At 35.7% G+C, this 20,905-nt stretch overlaps 4 protein-coding genes across 4 annotated transcripts; 3 read left to right on the forward strand and 1 right to left on the reverse strand.

The window, feature by feature from the left end:
* Window positions 2,414-3,121, forward strand: LOC109715680 (pathogenesis-related protein PRB1-2-like). The gene has a single exon (XM_020240796.1). It carries the CDS (start codon window positions 2,432-2,434, stop codon window positions 2,939-2,941), a length of 510 nt encoding a protein of 169 aa, XP_020096385.1. The 5' UTR covers window positions 2,414-2,431; the 3' UTR covers window positions 2,942-3,121.
* LOC109715222 (pathogenesis-related protein 1-like) lies at window positions 5,436-6,386 on the forward strand. The gene has a single exon (XM_020240129.1). It carries the CDS (start codon window positions 5,466-5,468, stop codon window positions 5,958-5,960), a length of 495 nt encoding a protein of 164 aa, XP_020095718.1. The 5' UTR covers window positions 5,436-5,465; the 3' UTR covers window positions 5,961-6,386.
* Window positions 9,971-10,888, forward strand: LOC109715221 (pathogenesis-related protein PRB1-3-like). Its single transcript, XM_020240127.1, has one exon. The coding sequence runs from the start codon at window positions 10,009-10,011 to the stop codon at window positions 10,528-10,530; it is 522 nt and encodes a 173-aa protein (XP_020095716.1). The 5' UTR covers window positions 9,971-10,008; the 3' UTR covers window positions 10,531-10,888.
* LOC109715223 (ubiquitin-conjugating enzyme E2 2-like) lies at window positions 12,552-16,039 on the reverse strand. The gene is made up of 6 exons (XM_020240130.1): window positions 15,780-16,039; window positions 15,590-15,674; window positions 15,393-15,485; window positions 13,167-13,255; window positions 12,977-13,062; window positions 12,552-12,864 (listed from the first exon to the last, which is right to left on the reverse strand). The coding sequence occupies exons 1-6, from the start codon at window positions 15,843-15,845 to the stop codon at window positions 12,822-12,824; spliced, it is 462 nt and encodes a 153-aa protein (XP_020095719.1). The 5' UTR covers window positions 15,846-16,039; the 3' UTR covers window positions 12,552-12,821.

A 20,905-nucleotide genomic window follows, 5' to 3' on the forward strand; every position in this document is an offset into this window, starting at 1 on the left:
AGGAAAATTTTGTTGTGGTCTTTCATGGAAAATTTTGTTGTGGTTAAATCAAGAGTCGGAGTTCGCTGATTATAATTACTAAAACTTTCTGCGTCTGTATGCTCTATATTTATTCAAGCTTTTATGTATGTTTATATGTGGAATTATGAATTTTATGTATCTTTTATTTGTTTATTGTTTAGACTTTAGAATTTAGATATGCTAGTATGCTGTTATGCACTATGCAAAGTGCCTGTTTCATCTTGGATTTAATTTCTAACTATACTTGTATGTGAATCTTTTATATTTTACATTTAAATATGGACTATCTTGATCTCTTATTTGCTTAATTAATTATTTTTTTTAGGCATAATATAGTTTATTATTTTTTTAATTTAATTTTGTAGCTCTTTATTCTTATATTATTAAAAAATATGAATATTTATGCTAATAGCATAAATCTTGAGAGGAAAAAAATTTAATTTAATAGCCGAATTTTTTATCCTGAATTTTTAATTGGTGAACGTATAATATCCGTATAAATTATGTATCCGAATAATTGACTAATCCGTTTTTTAGCTGATTTTTTCAACGAATTTAAAAATTAGAAGACGAATTTTATCCGAATTATACCCGTACCGAATTTTTGCCGAATCCGAATTAACTAACTATGCCCATAACACGTTTAAGAGCTCGTAGCTAGATAAATTTTTTGAGAGCTCCTGGATGATTATTGTTAATTTTTTTTTTCAAATGGATGTTTGTGGCTTAATTTGTATTTTTTTTCTTTAATATTGAGGTGAGCAAAATAATTATTTGTGAAGCTTTGTCACGATGAGGTGATCTAAGAGAGATAATATTAATATAATAAAAATATCTCATAAACAAATTAAAATCAAATCAATCTATAGAGGTCAACAAGGTAAGTTTAGATCGGATTTGGTTATTTTTTGAGTCAGATCAGATCAGTCAAGTCAATTAGGTCGGATTATAGTTTAACCATCAAACTCATGAGTTCTTGTACCGGTTATTAAAGCACTTTGTGGGATTGAAATATCACTGAAGCTGCAAATTAAGATAATTAGTTTGACTTAATTTAGAAGCTCTCCAAAGGGTTGTTCTGTTTCTCAAAAAAACGTGAAAAAAATTATTTTAAGAAAACAAATTGTCACAAAAACTCCATTTTCAAATTTTCATCCGTCAAAGAAAGTAAATATTTTTTTTGAGAAAAAAATAGCAAGCTGCCTGCATCATTTATAAAGTAAGATGAATTAAGTGAAAAGGGTGGAAGCAACTCCGAAAGCAGAGAAAGGTAAATATCGTGAAAGTTAAAAGTAAAAGAAAGTAAAAGAAAAAAAAAAAAAGTGGGAAAAGAGTAGCAAAGGAAGGAGCTTGGTCAATAAAGTAAGATCCAATCACTCATCAATTTGTTGATGCGTTCAAATGAGCGGGCTGTGTTGGGGGGTGCGGTCCGAAAGATAGCCGAGATTTTATTTGTCCAAACAACTCACCAGATTACTGCCAGGTGGGTTAAGTCTTTGGATTTTATCGTGGCGTCGGGAGTTTTAGATATTTTGGACCAAAGCTCACAAACGTCCCTAGGGGTATCAGCAAGTGCTTCGAAACCTGCCACAAAAAGTAGGAGGAAACGAACAAAAACACAGTTATAGAAAAGATGATAACAGCTTTCCGAAAATACCACGCAGAACATGCAATACGGATCTACAGACATGTCTCTGGAGAGCAATCTGTCGACAGTGACTAGTCTCTTTTGTAACAACAACCAAATGAGTACTTTGATTTTGATTGGTAATTTCAACCTCTAGAACTGCTGGTCCAACTGGTCTCTTTGTCCGCCATCAGTGAGGAACTGGTATAGGAATTTGACTGTAAACAGGTGGTTGGTGGTCCACCGCCATTTGAACAAATCCTGTCTGCTGTAGGGATGACTACGTAGGACCAGGTTTTTGAAAATTCTTTTTCTATATTTTATGAAAAATAGTTTTGTTTTTATAAAAACGAAAATACTATTTATTTATAAAATATGAAAAAAAAAGTTTTTTTTTTTATAAAAGCTTATTTCTTTTTAGAACCAAGTAGATCTAAAACTTTAAAAAACAGTTTTTGGAAATTTTTTTATAAAAGCTTTTTTCCACTCTTTTCCCACATTTAGACCAAACACCCCCTAACTAATTATGCAGCAAAAAGATGACAAAGACAAACACAAATTTCTTTACCAATCAATTCAAGGCATGTGCAAAAGAATATATCAAGGATAAGATTAATTCGAATATATATATCAAGCCAAAAAAGTGATCCCCAAATAATTAATGAGCATTCCAGTTGCACTTAAAATTCAACTCTAAACTCCACGTATAAATCCACCCTACTCGCATGCACTCCTCCAAACAACAACTGCAGAGAGAAAGAGAAAGAAATCATATTTACAACAATGGCTTTAGTTTCATACTCTTTAGTTCTACTTCTCGTCTCCGCCGCGGCGATGTTCGCGACCGGGTTCGCGCAGTACTCGCCCCAGGACTTCCTGAAACCACACAACGCCGCCCGCGCCAGCGTCGGCGTCGGCCCCTTGCGCTGGGACAACAAACTGGCGGCGTACGCGCAAAACTATGCCAATCGAAGGCGCGGAGACTGCAAGCTCATCCATTCGGGCGGGCCCTACGGTGAGAACCTCTTCTGGGGCTCGGGGAAAAAATGGTCGGCCGCCAACGCAGTGGCGTCGTGGGTGGCGGAGAAGCGATACTTCAACTACCGCAGCAACAAGTGCGCGCCGCCCGGGAAAGTTTGCGGGCACTACACGCAGGTGGTGTGGGCTAAGTCGGTGAGAGTCGGCTGCGCCGCCGTCACGTGCGACGACGGCGCTACGTTCATCATATGCAGCTACGACCCGCGGGGAAACGTCCAGGGACAACGACCCTATGATGATTTAGATATGGCATGAAATAAATTAAACTACGTTAGTTAGCATTCAATATTAACCGTAGTAATTAAGTCATGTTCTCAAAGACGCTTGAGCCTTCATAGTTTAGTATAATAGAGCTCCCTTCGCATGAGTTAAACTTAGTTATGGTAGTTATATCCCAGCATCATATGGATGTGTAATAAAATGAGTTTGCACAAGAACCAGTGCTTTAGGTGCAAGACTCTTGAGGTTGATGTGATAATGTGATATAAATAAGCTTTGGAGTCCAAAACGTGTTTTCGTTGTATTAGTTGTTGTTATACTTATATTTGTTTCCACAATAATGTGTACAAAATAATTGTATGTGGAGAGAGCTTTAATATCTAATAAAAAAATTAATATCAAATCAATCTATATTGGTTTACAAAGTTAAAATTAAAAATTAAATCATAGTATGGAAGAGTTAAATCGAATCAAATTAAACATTTTAATTTATCTCTGCAATTCAAACACTTAATTTTTTAAAAATAGTTTGTATAATATATCAATCTGAATATTAGTTTAACTGATTCAGTATATTAAGATAGCTTTTTAACTGGACTACATAAATCAAATAATAATTTACTGGAAAATTTAAAATGTTATTTTGAAAAAAAAAATATCGTGGTAGAGAATAAACCGATAACTTTTTTTTTTTTGTTAACTGAATGAACCAATTCTTAAAATATTGTTGCTCTACCATATCATGATAATGAACATTAATTTATTCGAAAATAAGAGCAACTCAATTTAATATGCACGCAAAAGCTTACACGTTGATATGTAAAGCTACACAATTACACATGCAATCATCTAATTAATGCATATATAGCTGTACTCTTATCTTTGTAATTAGAGATGTAGTGCAAGCAATATTTCCGCAAAATTCATGTGGATGAATTCTATGCAAGCTGCAATATTAAGATAATTGTTTGATTAATTTAGAGCTCCAAAAGGTTGTTCTGTTTCTCAAAAAAGTGAAAAAAATTATTTTAAGAAAACAATTGTCACTAAACCATTTTCATTTTCAATCCCGTCAATAGAAGTAAAATATTTTTTTGAGAAAAATAGCAAGCTGCTGATATTTATAAGAGATAATGATTAAGTAAAAGGGTTGGAAGCAACTCCGAAGCAGAGAAAGCGTAAATATCGTGAAGTTAAAGTAAAGAAAGTAAAAAAAATGTGTGAGAGAAGGACTGCTATCATCCAACCGTAAATTTTTGATCCAAGGGCTAAAAAATCGGAAGCATCAATTATTTTATACTTCGATAGCATAGTAGCTCTACAATATATATATATTATATATATATATAATATATATGTAGAGTCCGTACTATACTATTATGAGTACGATCGCCCTTGTACTCATAAGTTGTTTTCGATGATAGAGCTTCCGAATCGACGATCCACACCGTTAAACGTTATTTAGAGCATTTGAAACATCTAGAAATCAAATTTCATAATATTTTCGACATCATTTACCTTACGATCAAAAGCTCACAAAATTGATAATTTTTAACGGCCGGTATGGAATACTTGCTAGTTTAACGGTGCAAAGAAATCTGAATAGGTTGAATTTTTGATAGAAATTCTATTCACTACCTAAATAAAGATCAATAATTTCGATCTTAAATGAAGAATCCAATCATCCATTTTTAAGACATCGTTCGATTTTGACCGTTCATTTTATGCTGCTTGCACTGGACTTTATTATGATTTTGAAAATTTACGAAATTTATTTTCTAAAAATTTCAAATACTCTAGATCATATTTAACAGAGTGGATTGTCGATTCGGAAGCTTTATCATCGAAAACAACTTATGAGTACTAAGGGCCCAATACTCATAATAGTATAGTAGCCCTACTCTCTCTCTCTCTCTCTCTCTCTATATATATATATATATATATGCAAACTTCTTTTAGAATTTTGAAACCGTATTTTCACTACATATATATGGCACATAAATAGGGCTCATGAATTGAAGTACCAAAAATTTTGCCTTGCTATTTAAATTATTAGTGTAAGATCAGATCGTTAAAATACGTAGTTGGCTGGAGTCATATGTTTGGACCAACTTTTCAGACGAGAAAATTTAGATTGAATTCGGTTATTTTTTCGAGACAGATCATATCAGTCAATTAGGTCGGATTGTAGTTCACCATGAAACCCACGAGTTCTCATACCAGTTATTAAAGCACTTGGTGGGATTTAAATATCACTGAAGCAGCAAATTAAGATAATCGATTTGACTTTAGAAGCTCGATCCTTAACTCATTATGTACACGCTAACACAATGTTTTTTACCAATCAATCCAAGGCATGCGCAAGGAATATGTCAAGGATAAGACTAGGAATATGTCAAAGCAAAAAAGTCATCCCCAAATAAATAATTAATAAGCATTAATTCCATTTGCACTTATTTTAACTCTAAACTTCACGTATAAATCCAAACCCTACTCGCATGCACTCCTCCAAACAACAACTGCAAAGAGAAGAGAAAGAGATAGAGACATATTTATCACAATGTCTTTCGTTTCGTACTCTTTAGCTCTACTTCTCGTCTCCGCCGCGGCGATTGTCGCAACCGGGCTCGCCCAGAACTCGCCCCAGGACTTCCTGAAACCGCACAACGCCGCCCGCACCAGCGTCGGCGTCGGCCCTTTGAGCTGGGACAACAACCTGGAGGCGTACGCGCAAAACTATGCCAATCAAAGGCGCGGAGACTGCAAACTCATCCACTCTGGCGGGCCCTACGGCGAGAACCTCTTCTGGGGCTCCGGCAAAACATGGACGGCCTCCGACGCAGTGGAGTTGTGGGTGGCGGAGAAGCAATACTACGACTACCGCAGCAACACGTGCATGTCCGGGAAAGTTTGCGGGCACTACACGCAGGTGGTGTGGGCTGACTCCATGAGCGTCGGCTGCGCCACCGTCACATGCAATGACGGCGCTACGTTCATCATATGCAGCTACAACCCGCCGGGCAACGTCCAGGGAGAATGGCCCTATGGCCATTAGAGATTGCATAAAACATTATGAGTTTTGCTCTAGTGAATAGGGCACTAATAATTGAACTATGAGGTACTCAATATTAATCATACATACGTCATGCTCTGAATGACACTCGAGCCTTCATAGTTTAGTTTATTAGAGCACACTTCGCATGAGTTAAACTCGGTTACGGTAATTATCGCAGCATCGATCTTATGTGCAATAAAATTGAGTTTGCACCAAAGGCCCAGTGCTTTTGGTGCAAGACTCTTGAGATTGATGTGATAAATAAGCGTTCGAGTCCAAAGCGTGTTTCCCTTGTATTAGTTGTTGTTTATCATATGTTGTTGTAGTAATATTTCTTTCCCGTGTAATACTGTTGGTTTCCTTGCGTGTTTGTGTAATCGTATTGATTATTAATCTTTTTCAACCCATGTTATTTATGTTTTTTTATTTATCGGTGAATTTCAGAAATTTAAATAAATTAACTTTATAATGATCTAGTCTTTTAAATGTAATTTTTTGGAGAATTTGATACTTTATTTTGTTATTACATGGAAAAATAGATCCATCACAGGTATATATAAACACACACACACATGACACATAAAAGTCGGGTAAAACCTATAGAAATATGTTTCTACATACATTTTTCGATGAAACCATAAAAAATATATTGTAAGTGATTCATTGCGATATGTGGAACCGCACATAAAACAATCTCTCGGCAATTCCAAACGAAATCTTAGATAGTTCAAGATTTTGATTCTTAGTGCATTTTAGTAATTAAAATAAACATGTCCTTTCCTTCAAAAAAGAATAGAAATCATGGTACCGACTAGGAAAAAGAGGAAAATAAAGATAAAAATCCTGATAAAGTTTAGGGCAGCAATTTGAGCTAAACACAACATGGTTGAGTTCTAATAGTGTATATTGGTATTTATTTCACAATTAGTGAGTTACAAGTTTATTTTGGCCCATGGGCCTCCTAGGTGGCCAAATATCTGATAAGTCTTATCTGGGAGCTTGTGCATCACTTATTTACTATATATGAATTTTATCGCACATTGAAAACTCATAACATATAGTTATAGTTTATATACTTAACCATCTCTAAGTCACTTTTTTAGGATATAATGAGAAGGGTGCAAATCACTAAACACATGCACGTGCGTGCTGCATGAGAATGAGCCAAGTCGACTAGGCAGGTGGCGTGAGCGAGAGACTGGCTACTCAGTTTGGTTCACCTTCACTTAATTTTATCTTTTGCCTTTCGGGGTTTATCATTTTAAACTAAACTTTACCCTTACCTGAGTATGACCTTATTTGGGTATGGTCCAACGGCTAACTTGAGTGTGGTCAAAGCTTCTCCATATATAGGAGTTAAAGGTTCTTCACTGAGCTTAACTTTTACCCTTCTTATTGTTTCTCTTCTTACTGGATCTCTGAAATCCTAATTGGTTCACACTATGCTTCTTTGGAAATGCGCTGATGAAATAGTACGTGGTCATTCTATCGCTAAAGGTGATTGTCAAAGTCTTGCATGAGAGAGAGAGAGAGAGAGAGAGAGAGAGAGAGAGAGAGAAAGAGAGAGAGAGAGAGAAAGAGAGAGGAAACAAAAACAAAGGAGTTTTTGTCCAAAATAGAAAAGCTATAACAAGCTAACAGCAGTAAAAACAAAAGGGGTGACAAGCCATGGAGAGAGAAGAGATTGACCCTGCATTTCTCTTCCATCATTCAAATAAGCTTACTTAGATTCTACTTGTCTCCCNCGCGCGACGAATACAAATTATTACAAAATACTACTTCTAGACAACTTAAGGGTTTAGAGAAATAACGTTTGTTTCACAAACATACTGTGCTTCTTGCGAATAAGCTTAATCAAATTACAAACGCACCATAATTAAATTATTTTTTTTTAATTGTGACTGTTTAATCCCGCTGCTGGTATACTTCCATGAAATCAGAATAATCACCACAAGGAAAAAAGAAGCTAATTAATATAAAATTGTGAACTGTGGATTAATTGATGGTTTTCTTTAAATTAGAATGTATTAATTTATTTGAATGTGTTAATTTGTAGAATCGTACCTTATTTGGAATATGCCGCCAAATTGCCAAAATTTAACAAAGGAATTGAAAGTACAAATTGGTTTGCAAATTTATGAAAGAGAGATGGTTTTTTGGAAAAGAAAATTAAACCTTAATAATGTGATAAGTCAACAAATGTTGGTGTTATACATACATTAAAGTTGTTAATTATATATTGCTTGCTGGAAATTAATCATATCGCCTACGGTAGTTAGCAATTAATTTAGTCAAAGCATCTACTCCTATCTTGCCTAATTGATTACTTAGCCTAATTAAATTGCATTGCTAGTCCCTAGACTTTTTGTCGAGTTTTATTTTTCTCCTAAAATTTTAAGTTCGACGTCCGATATTCAATCCCAGCTACTACTACAAATGCTTCACTTTATTTCTTATGTTAGAGAAAAAATTATTATCCTCCCCTAATTCATCAATAAATATAAATTAGCAACCAAGGATCAATCGATGTGAGTAATTTCCTTTAATTTCAAGAGGTATTTAGTTAATTAATTTGTTGATTTTTAGAATGAAAAGTTCCTTTGGAATATGCCAACAATTAATTAAGTTTTTGAAAAATTACAAAGGAATCGAGAGTACAATTGCAAATTTTAAAAAGAGAGATGACTTTAAAACTAAAAAATGAAGACCTTAATTAATTGGAAGGTCGCTGAACTTTGGATAAACAAAGTGATAAGTTAACAAAATATTGGTGTTTTTATTTTGTGATTAATAATGTATTGCTTAGTGTCAATTAATGATTATGTCGCGCTACGGTAGTTGGCAATTGATCTAATTAATCAAAGTATCAAATCCAATCATGCTTAATTACTTGCTTGACAGTAATATGAATATTGTTTAATGAGTTAGCTAGTAACTGACCATGTATATTCTAAGTTCTATAAATTGCAATTATTTTATCAAATAAGGCCGTATCACGTTGTGGTTTTTTTTTTTTTTTTGAGAGATAGGTAGCACACTACCGCTTCGTTTATTTTATTTAAAAATAAACTTAGTTGGAAATATGAATCAACTAGGATTCGAACTTTAGTCTCGGGTACCAACCACCAAATCATTTACCACTTGCTCTAGGGACGATCTGTACCACGTTGTGGTTATTAACATTTTAAATAAGTTACTATATACACTATATATGTATGAATTATAAATAAGGCTCATGAGTTGGAAGTACCAAAAAATTAACCTTGCTATTTAAATTATTAGGGTAAAATCAGATCATTTAAGATAAGTAGTTGGTTGCTAACATCCGTTCCCTTACAGACCTTTGGGCCTCGCACTGCTTGCGTTAGTAATCATATTAGTTGGTTATTATTATATGTGTGTACTTTGTACGACACTGGTTGTGTCACGCAACCCACAGGTTAATTGTATCTGAGCTGCATACTTTTTTTCTTTTTTTTTTTTTTCCTCCGAGGCCTAGTTGTCTCAACCTTATTGCTAAATTCAATCTTTTAATGAATGAAGCGGTAGCATGCTACCTTTCTCTCTCAAAAAAAAAAAAAAAAAATTCAGACTAAAAAATTTAGATTGAATTCGGTTATATTTTGAGTTAGATCAGATCAATCAATTGGGTCGAATTAGAGTTCACCATCAATGGGATTGAAGTATCCCTGAAGCAGCAAATTAAGATAATTCATTTGACTTTCGAAGCTCCTTTAACAAACGCCAACACAAATATATATTGTACCAATCAATTAATTCAAGGCATGTGCAAGGATTAGATCAAGGATAAGATTAAGAACATATAAATCAAAGCAAAAAAGTCATCACCAAATAAATAAATAATTAGTAAGCATTAATTAATTCCATGTGCACTTATTTTAACTCTAAACTTCACGTATAATTAATTGATTGGTACAATGCATATATATATATATATATATATATATATATATATATATATGCACTCCTCCAAACAAACGACTGCAAAGAGAAGAGAAGAGAAAGAGAGAGAGACATATTTATCACAATGTCTTTTGTTTCGTACTCTTTAGCTCTACTTCTCGTCTCCGCCGCGGCGATGCTCGCAACCGGGGTAGCGCAGAACTCGCCCCAGGACTTCCTGAATCCGCACAACGCCGCCCGCGCCAGCGTCCGCGTCGGCCCCTTGCGCTGGGACAACAACCTGGCCGCATACGCGCAAAACTATGCCAATCATAGGAGCGGCGACTGCGCACTCATCCACTCGGGCGGACCCTACGGCGAGAACATCTTCTGGGGCAGCTCGGGGAGAAAATGGTCGGCCGCCGACGCGGTGGCTTCGTGGGTGGCGGAGAAGCAATTCTACGACTACCGCAGCAACACGTGCGCGTCCCGGAAAGTTTGCGGTCACTACACGCAGGTGGTGTGGGCTAAGTCGGTGAGCGTCGGCTGCGCCACCGTCACGTGCAACAACGGCGGTACGTTCATCATATGCAGCTACAATCCGCCGGGCAACGTCCAGGGACAACGGCCCTATGACGATTTAGAGATTGCTTCAGAGATTGCATAAAACATTACGAGTTCTGCTCTAGCAAAGAGCGCACTAATAAATTAAACTATCAAGTTACTCAATATTCACCATAGTTTCCTAGTTTAGTTTATTATAGTGCTCTTCGCATGAGTTAAACTCAGTTACGGCAATTATCGCAGCATCTTAATTATGTGTAATAAAAGTGAGTTTGCACAAAGGACCAGTGATTTGGATGCAAGACTCATTAAGTTGCTGTGATAGAAATAAGCTTTGGAGTCCAAAGCGTGCATGTTTTCGTTGTCTTAGTCGTTTAGTTGTTGTCGTACTAATTAATATTTCTTTCCCAAATTAACTATAATGTTGTTAGCTACTCGATCGGAGCTTACTTTCCCGAATATACTGGTGGATTGGATCTCAACATGCATGGTGGTCGGAGATTGAGCTACGACTACTCGAAGCTTACTTTACATTTACTAAGTTAGTTATTACTAACACCGTGTTAGAGCAGTAAATTCAAAGTTTGAATCCAATTAGGCTCCAAGTAATTTAATTTTTTTGTTAATTCAAGTTCTTATTGTAGTGTTAGCGAAAAAAGTCTCGATTTGAGACATGAGAGAGAGATGAATACGAATTATTACAAAATAGGGGTTTGAGAAATAACGTTTGTTTCACAAACTTATTGGGCATCTTCCGAAAAAGCTTAATCAAATTCCAAACGCACAATAATTAAATTATTTTTTATTGTGACTGTTTAATCGATCCCGCTGCTGCTGCTGGTAAACTTCAATGAAGTCAGAATAATCACCACAATGAAAAAAGAAGCTAATTAAGTAATATAAAATTGTGGACTCTGGATTAATTGACGATTTTCTGTAAATTAGAATGTATTAATTAATTTGTTTGAATGTGTTAATTTGTCGAATCGTACCTTATTTGGAATATGCCACCAATTTGCCAAAATTTAACAAAGGAATTGAAAGTACAAAGGATTGCAAATTTATGAAAGAGAGATGACCTGAAATTTTTGGAAAATAAAATTAAACTTTAATAATGTGATAAGTCCACAATGTCGGTGTTATAATATATATATATATATATAGAGTCCGGCTACTATACTTTTATGAGTATAGAGCCTCTTGTACTTATAAATTTTTGCCCGTTAGATTTACCCTTTAATCATTTTCACCCGTTAGATCATACTATTCAACTAACAACCCACTCAACCCTAGGGGGCCCACTATTAACCTAACCGTAATCACTTTCATCATAACCGTATATTTTTTTATCTGAACGGTTGAAAACTTATGAGTACAAAGGATTGTATACTCATATAAGTATAGTAGCCCCAACCTATATATTAAAGTTGTTAATTATATATTACAAGGTGGAAATTAATTAATCATTTCGCCTACGGTAGTTAGCAATTATTTTAGTCAAAGCATCTATTCCTATCGGCATCTATTCCTATCGTGCGCAATAGATTAAATTGCATTGCTAGTCCCTGGACTTTTTGGTCGAGTTTTACTTTTTCTCCTCAAAATTTTAAGTTCGACATCCGATATTCAATCCCAGCTGCTGCTACTACTACAAATGCTTCACTTTATTTCTTATGTTAGAGAAAAAAAATATTATCCTCACCTAATTCATCAATAATTTAAAATGTTGCATAGCAACGAGGAGTAGATTTGGAAATATGAGATAAAATATTTTTTTCTTTTGTTTGTTCATTAAGTTAGGAGTGACAAAAGAAAGGTTGCAAAATGAAATTACTTTATAAGTAAAAGATACCATGTCAAGTTGTGGACATTTTACATTACATATATATGGAACATAAATAGGCTCTACATTGTACTTAGAGATATGAAAAAAATTTTGGCACTCAATTTGAAAAATAGATTCCTCAGGCCTATATATAGGTTAATTATTTTTGTTCAACTCCTAGGAGCATATATAAGTTAGTCTTTAATTTTAGGTCACCCCGTAATATCAAAATCTTCAAAATTTTCATATAAGGTCTAATATTGTGGTTAGTTCATTCAATTCCATTTGCACCATGAAAATACAACAAAACTTAGTTTCAACACTAACATCACTTCTTCATACAGCAAATTAAGGTTCACAACTACTAATTTGAACTCAATGACACCACTTTTCATACAACAAAGGATCTCTATCATATTTGTAATTCGAAGCAAACAGATAACCATCAGTAACCCAAAGACACCAACAACAGATTATTACTCGAAAAATATCTTCAATCAACAACACTACAATGGAAACAACAAAGGCCCAATGACATTAGAAAGAGGATTGACATGCAGAACCACGAGCTACACAGATTCAATAGACCTACGTGCGCATCGCCGCACTCTCCTGTGAGAAAACAAATAAGCGCGAAGAAAAATTATTGTTAACTTAATCTCTATCTCTTATTATTAGTTTGTTTATGGTAATAAAATGTATAGTTGAAAATTGATGTGCATACTTGTTATAAGCCTGAAGATCATGCTGGAACAAGTGAGCAGCCTCGGGGTTTGCAGGACTCGCAGGATTTGGGTCAGTGAGAAGTGACTACACCAACAAAAAAAAAAATTTAAAAAATTATTCAGAGCTTCGGTACTTAATAACATTTAGCACGTTACAATATTTTAGCAACTGATAGCGAAGAGACGAACCTGGATTGATGTTAATATTGTACAAACATTGTGGCAAGGCGACCATGCATCCTGAATGATATCCATGCAAAGTGTGCCATCAGTGTAAACTGCAAAAGTTTCAGATTGGCTTCTCAGTAAAACTTTTAAGATGGTAGAAATTTTAGGTCACTCATCATGAAATTCCTTATGTTGATAAATTCAGTTCTTTGATCGCAGAAACAGGATAGCACAATAATATAATGCTACTGTACAGTAAATAAAGGTTAAGAATGTAGTAGTATTAGTAGGTCCTAAAAGAGAGAATACTCAAAAAGGAAAAGAAAATAACAACACAACTAATGGAGACACCAACTTGGTCGTGAAGGTTTGAGGCTATTGAATTCCAAAAGGAAAATTTTGTTCGAACTTATAAAGGTATGAAGTCCTCAATTAAGTATGGGGCTTTAGATGTCTCATAATATGGAAAATATACCCAAACAACCCGAATAAGAAGTCTCTGCCAAGTGCCAACAAAGGTAGTAAAAACTAGCCAACATAAATTCGGAATAAAAAAGTGCAACAGATCCAACTCTGTACCTTTCATCAACTATGTAAAGATTGCAAAATAAGATGGAAAGCGTAGTTACAAGGTTTGAAGCCCGTCAAGAAATTTTTTTCTTTTCCCAGAAAACTGTAAATTAATAATGAATGTAGGATGCCCAACTTATTAAGTTTAAACAGAAGTGTGACTTAAAAAACAGCAGATTCCATTGGTTTACCATGAGCAAGTTTACATTATGTTGCTCATACAGTGAAGAAAAACCTAGCTGCTAGCATAATACTATGGGGCAAAAAAAATAAAAGAAACCAGAAGAAGAAAATGTATGCAAATCCCGTTGCAAGACACGATGAATACTTATATCACGAGGCAACAATTTGTTGCCAAACATATATATTTAGTATATATCTACAGGACATAACAATTAAATCATATTACTTATCGAAAATTCTTAATACAAGTCCTCCTAAATGGCCGTACATGATCCCTCTAACAATCTGAATAGCTAACCAGAATGGCATCACTCTCCTGGCCTTACAATTATGGTTGACCAAAGGAGGCCTTTTCAATTTTGGTTGTCGAACAAAGACTCAAATAATGTCTATCAATTGACATATATATAAAAGATTAAAATAAAAGAAAAATATTAATTTACAACCTGAAAAGACAAGTTTGTTAAATGTGGTAATCACCAACCAAAGATAAACAAACTACCAGGGCAAAAACATTTGCTTCAATGTGAAAAATGAATTTACAACAAACAATTACACATGACTAAGATTTTGGACCGCAATAAAACACAATTGATAAGGTGCTTGTTGGCTTCATGAGAATGCTGTGCTTCACAATACAATATTCAAGAAATTCAGAAACCATCTTACATGGAAAGGGCACAATTGCTGATTGTGATTTAGGTAATATGAAAGCAATAAATGGGGAAGAGGATCTATTGATGTATCCAATCATAATTAAGTTACTTCCACTGTTTTATCAAGCACATTGTCATTAATCACTATGACTCCACCTACTTCATAGGCTCCTTCACAATGATTGCGAAACAAAACAGTTAGGATCATCACCATCTATAATTCTAAATCTCTGAATGGAATCACATAAACTCTGAACTTCCAACATAAATTCGGAAAATTTTCAAAATAAGGTATAACCAGACCGTTTCCCGAACAAAACAGATGGCAATAGTATAATCATGTTTCGTGTTACCTACTAAAGCAGATCATATCATGCAACCACTTGAGAACGCTACTGGAGGAACATAAGTTAAATTAGGCTGCGACCCGTTTCTCGCGTGACAATTCTATATTCCCAGTGATTTACAAACCGTTGTTGAACCTTCCATGTAATTCACTTAACAAGAGAGGCAAAAATACAGAGCAGATAGTTAAAATTAGAGTGAGCCATAACCACAATAAACTACACGTGGGAGGACAAAGTAATATTAGGATAAAAATACAGAGCATTTTGTACGACTTGGTACTACAGATAAATCTAAAGGAGAGAACTCAAAACACATATATTGAACTACTAACCCCAATTTCATTTGTCATATTTAAAACTACACTAAGCTCGTTCATGAGTAGCACCAACCGCAGGATTAAATGAATCGACAAATAATTAACAGGCTAGTTTCAAACAATATAATTCCAGATGCCAAATCCCTTCGAATTCATTTAATTCGCATATCTTACCATTTGGGTGGAACACATCGGAAGTGAAGCGCACACGAGGAGGCTTCGCAGGGTAATTATCCCCAAACGTCAACCGAAGACCAAATACACCACCTACGCTCCCCCAATCCAAAACACCGACAAATTAATCCCCGAAAAATCTCATTTTTATCAAAAATTAGAGCAAATCCGCATCGAATTCTCCACAAAAATCGCACCTTCCCACGGGGTTTCGTCGGGGCCGAATATGGTCGCGCTCCACACGAACAAGTTCTCATCCGACAAGGGACTCGCGCTGCAACCCTGAAACCACGCCCAAATTTCGCGACGATTAGGAGAACAGAGTGCGCAACAGTTCGATTAAGCATCGAATTCGCGAAATTCTCGGGTTAGATCGAGCGTACGCACCTCGGGGGGCTCGTTGCGGATGGATTTGAGATCGGACATGAGGCGGAGCTGCGCGGACGACGCCATGGGCAGGGGCTGGTGCGGAGGAGAGAGAGAGAGGAGGAGAGTCCTGACCCTAATCCTAATCCTAACCCTAACCCTAACCCTAGATGGAATCGAGGGGTGGAAGAGGGGATCGGAGTAATCTGGACGCTTTCTCCAACTAGGAGAGGGGGGTCGATGCGACGAGAGAGGAGACGACGCGTAGAGAGAATAAACACGGAGAATAGTTATGCGCCTCCGAATAAATGCGCGCTAGTCTTTGCAGAGCGGGTAAAAAAGGAAGCTTCCAGAATCCGAAACCGCTAATATCCTCTCAATTTTCTGAGGTGCATTGCATGCATTGGATACCACTGCTTTTATAAACTGATGTTTCCTTTTTTTTTTTTCCCTTGACATTTTTTATCTTAAACTTGCTATTTTTCTAATTATACTTTTGTAACCATATAGTACATTCTATATAAATATAAAATATCTATAAATTTTTTTGTTTTGTTTGTTTCGGGATAGAATTGAGTCATGGTCTCATGGAAAGTCAAATGTTAATTTTTCCAAAATCTAAGAGTGCATTGGATATTTTTTGATGCTAAAATTTTTAAAATATATATTTTAAACTTTAGAAAAAAAGATTAGAAACAAAACTGACACATGAGTACATGACAACAAACAGACACTCCTTAACAATATTTCGTTGCGTAAGAATTATCCTTAACTGATACTATTTATTTTACGGCCATAATGAATCTCAAAATTGGATGAATAAGAATAGGCTGATTTTATGTTGAAAATCGTTTCCATTATTTTTAAAAATGAATAACAAATTGGTGAGGGCAGTACCAAACATGAGGCTATCTTATCTCATCCACAGTTCATTGCCTGTACAACATGAATTTCAAAGCTATGTGAACGATAAAATAAAAGGTCTTATCTTGTCAAAAAAAAAATATAAATTGGGAATAAACTATTTTTGGATTAATAACCAACGGATAAGTATGAGTGGTTGGTGGTATAGAATCTTTCATTTTCGATTGTACAGTAAAATATAACAAAGCATTGACCCGAATAAAATCTTTCATTCTTAAGCTTAATCCATTAATTAACCCTAGCCAGGTTTCAAAAGAAAATTAACTAGTTGATAGGCTCTAGTTTTTTAATTTATTAGGTGACTTAGTTTGACCGAATCTATTCCTTCATTCTTATTCGACTCGATCCGATCTAGCACGATCATCTTAGACCGCGTCAGATTCGAGTCCAACAATTCAAGATCACGGGTTCGGATTCGATGTGTCCTGGTCCGAGATTTGCTGATCAGGTGGAACACCTTTTCTTTATATTTCTTTTAGCTGTTATTTTTGTTTTCATTTTTTTATAGAACTAGCATGCGCATGCATGATTGGTGGATTTTTATCTCAACCGCCACATGTGAAAGTATTAAATGCACCAGCACCACACGTACCATGCAACCTGAATCGTACGTGCATTAATTCAATTGGTTTTCATCTGGTGGAAGCTCCACTACCAACTCAACATTGTATTGCCCATACATTAATCTCATCATCCATCCATCCATCCATCCATATCCATTAAAAGGTGTTTAATCTTAAGTTTAAAACCCAAAATTAATGAGTACACAATAAGTTTGAATTGTGATAAACAATTGCCTGAGCAACAACACATAAAATATTTAAAGGCGAAAGTTTAAAATAAAAACTTACAATTTTAAATACTAGACGGATTCTAACAAGCGCATCGCAAATTAAATAGATATATTTATCATGGCATTAATTAAGTAGGTTGGTATGTATGTCTATTCGGGCATTCAGATGTACATGTTTAAATATAAAAATATTTAAATATCGTTCTCTATCAGTTTAAGCTTTTAGTGAATAATGCTTATTTCATCGTTATATTTTATTTTTTGAGAGAAAAATAGAATACTATCTGCTCTGTTTATTTTTTAAAAAATAAATTTAACTGAAAATATGAATTAACTAGAATTCAAACTTGAAAACTCGAATATCAATCACGAAACCCTTTGTCACATGTGCTAGGGCAGTACATATATTGCTAGTAATCAATAATAGCTACAGGGGAGATAATAAAGAGGGAAAGAAAACAGCTGTGATCCCATGTCTGCATCTGAGGAGAGAATCCCCCACAACACCTGACCCACCTCCTTTGCTGTTTGTTTCAGCACTTTCCTGCTTCTGGGTATCAGTTTCACCCTCTCCTCTCTCCCTTTTGTTTGGCCCTTTCTTTTATCCCTCTCCAACCACTCTTATTTTGCTGCTTCATTTCATGTACACGTGTCCTCCTTTACTGCTTCATCTCTTTCATTTTTTTTTTTTTTTGGTGTTTAGTGGATTCACAAATCACATCTTGGTCTTATGGGTTTATTCCATTTATCAACCAAATCAATTTGGCAAAAAATAAGTTTAGAACAGGCTCAACATTAACCAAATCGAATAGAAAATAGTCTAAGAATAGGCTTAACATCTATACTTACGTGCATGATCTTTTAGATCATGTTAATTATACTATGCGCAAGAGAAAATAGATAAAAATTTATGTTGTTAAAAAATAGTGATTGAAGTTGAACTCAGAATCTTCTAAAAGTGGGACAGCTTAGGACTAACTTTCATATATACAGTGTTACTCGTTGTGCCGATCTTGGTAAAAAAGTAAAGAGATAGTCTTACTAATTCTGTAGGTTTTTGAAATTTTAAGGTCACTTTCTCTCCTGCTTGTAAAGCCCTCCCCCCCCCACAACTGTTGTTGTCCTTTACTTGCTATCTGTCTCGCACTGTGTACACGGCCATTAATGCATTCAATTACTGGGCTCAGCATTGGACATGCATCTTCTTAAACCTATTTGCACTTGTACACTTTGCCATATCCCCTCCTCTCTCTCTCTCTCTCTCTCTCTCTCTCTATTAAGCTACAAAGAACTCAGGAATAGATCCACCTGGGGAACAGCACACTCTATCGATCTTTATCTCTTTCACTCCAAAAGTTTGAGTTTTCTCATGGAAGGGACAAGCATTTATATCCCTTTCCATCTACTCTTACCAATATTGTTGCTTCTCTTGAGCTCTACGTATATTACATGCTTAGCTAATGTTAAGCCTGCTGCAGATAAATCATGGTTGACACAACAAGAGGGTTTTAAGGTGAGATTTTGCTCTCTTCCCTTGTCCTGTGCTCTACATTAAAAAGGCGAAACTATTAGTTCCGCATCAGCTACAAATAAGAATCGTTATGCGTATGTATTATACAACAGTTTTTCCTCCTACCAGCTTAAGCTTTTGGATTGTTTCTTTTATCATGGTATCAGAGCTTTGTCAAACTTCAGTTTGCTTCTGTTTGGTTCCTTTAACATGATTTTGCTCGATTTTTTCATCTGGCTTCTTTCAGTTCTTTAATCCAATTTTGTCCGAGATTTCGTGTTAGGAGAGTGCTAATATGAATCCCAACATAATATACAACGATTCTTCGATATATCTTAATATTAATATTAATTGTTCTCTCATAATTAATTTCGTATTTGGATTGAAAACAGAAGAGAGTAGAGAGAACGAGCGAGAGAGCTTTGATTGGGTCAACACCCCCAAAATGTGACACAAAGTGCTTGGCATGTGGCCATTGTGAGGCAATAGAGGTACCTGTCTCTCCACAGGAGAGGAGGAGAGGAGATGGGCTTCGCACAAAAGCACTTATCAGCGCAGATGATGCCTACTCAAACTACAAGCCACTGAGTTGGAAATGTAAATGTGGAAACTTGATCTTTAATCCGTGATCTTTCAATGTATCACACATAAGTGGACTTGTGAATAGATATATAGTTGAGAATTTTGTAAGTGAGATTCTCTACCCTTTAATTACTCTCTCTCTCTCTCTCTCTCTTTCTTGGGGTAAAATATTCATCAGCTCATTAAGTAACGGGGTTGAATCGAAAAGCTTAAATCGATGGATATATAGAAAACTCCCTCACATCGCGTACAAACCATATTCAATACGGAATTGTTTTTCTGGAGACACTTCGCTGATACTTGCAAAGTTCAGCTAGTATGTGTGGCGCGTGCTTAACGCAATTATATAAGAATTGGATGAAACCGATTAGAAAGATCTGGATTAATGCAGATGCAAACTAGATGAAACCAGTTAAAAAATCAGATGAACCAGCTAGAAGGGCTTTGCCGCAAGAAAAGTGTGAATCACTCTGGTAGTATGTTACCGTGCCATAGACAAGCCGAGATATCATATTTTTATTGGTCTGTTGGTCCGATTTGCTGGACCAAAATTCTGATGATGATGGACCCTCCGGGAGATGGTCATGCGCATGATGTAATGCCGTAAAGATGAGATGTAAGTACTTAATCCATCTGTAAATACTTTGAAAGGGTTTCAATCGTGGTGTACGTCTTGTACACCTTGGAATAATAAATATCCTAGGTATACAGATCTCTTTATAAGAAAATTTCATAAAGTTAATGAGGAGTTAAATGTTGTTTATCCTACAATAAGATTCTAGTTAACTTTAAATACCCACTCTTTGTTAGGTTATATATTCTAATTTAAAAGACTATTAGTCAGGGACATGCAATGTACCCGACGTATCGTAGTAGCCGATGATGAGATTGCTACGAGGCTTGGTCACGGTTGGTGTGCACGTCCTTATTTAATAGTACACCCCGCTTCTTGTACTCTCCTTTATATAGTACTAAAATGTAAATTGCAAATAGACTGAGCTGTAAAAGTTAATAAAAACAGCGAAAGGGTTTCCATGTGAATGTGGGCCTTAAGTTGGGCTCTGATGCATCTTAGGTTGCTTTTGTGGCTTATCGGAGTGGACCCGTAATCCCAACCACCCGATCCGCTAGCCGCAGGGGGCTTCAAATACATCCAAAGGGGCCCGGATGCTTTTGTCAGATCCGGGCTGTGGCAACTTAGATCGTCACTCCTCCCCGATCTTCTTCTTCCGATGAATCGACCTCTACAAATCCAACCTCTCTGGATGCAACGTTCTCGCAAATGCCTTTCAATTCATTCATCATAAAATGAGACTAAGTCTCTGCTTAGTCGCTACT

This window comes from Ananas comosus, linkage group 9 (assembly GCF_001540865.1).
Source record: "Ananas comosus cultivar F153 linkage group 9, ASM154086v1, whole genome shotgun sequence".
Lineage (NCBI taxonomy): Eukaryota > Viridiplantae > Streptophyta > Magnoliopsida > Poales > Bromeliaceae > Ananas > Ananas comosus.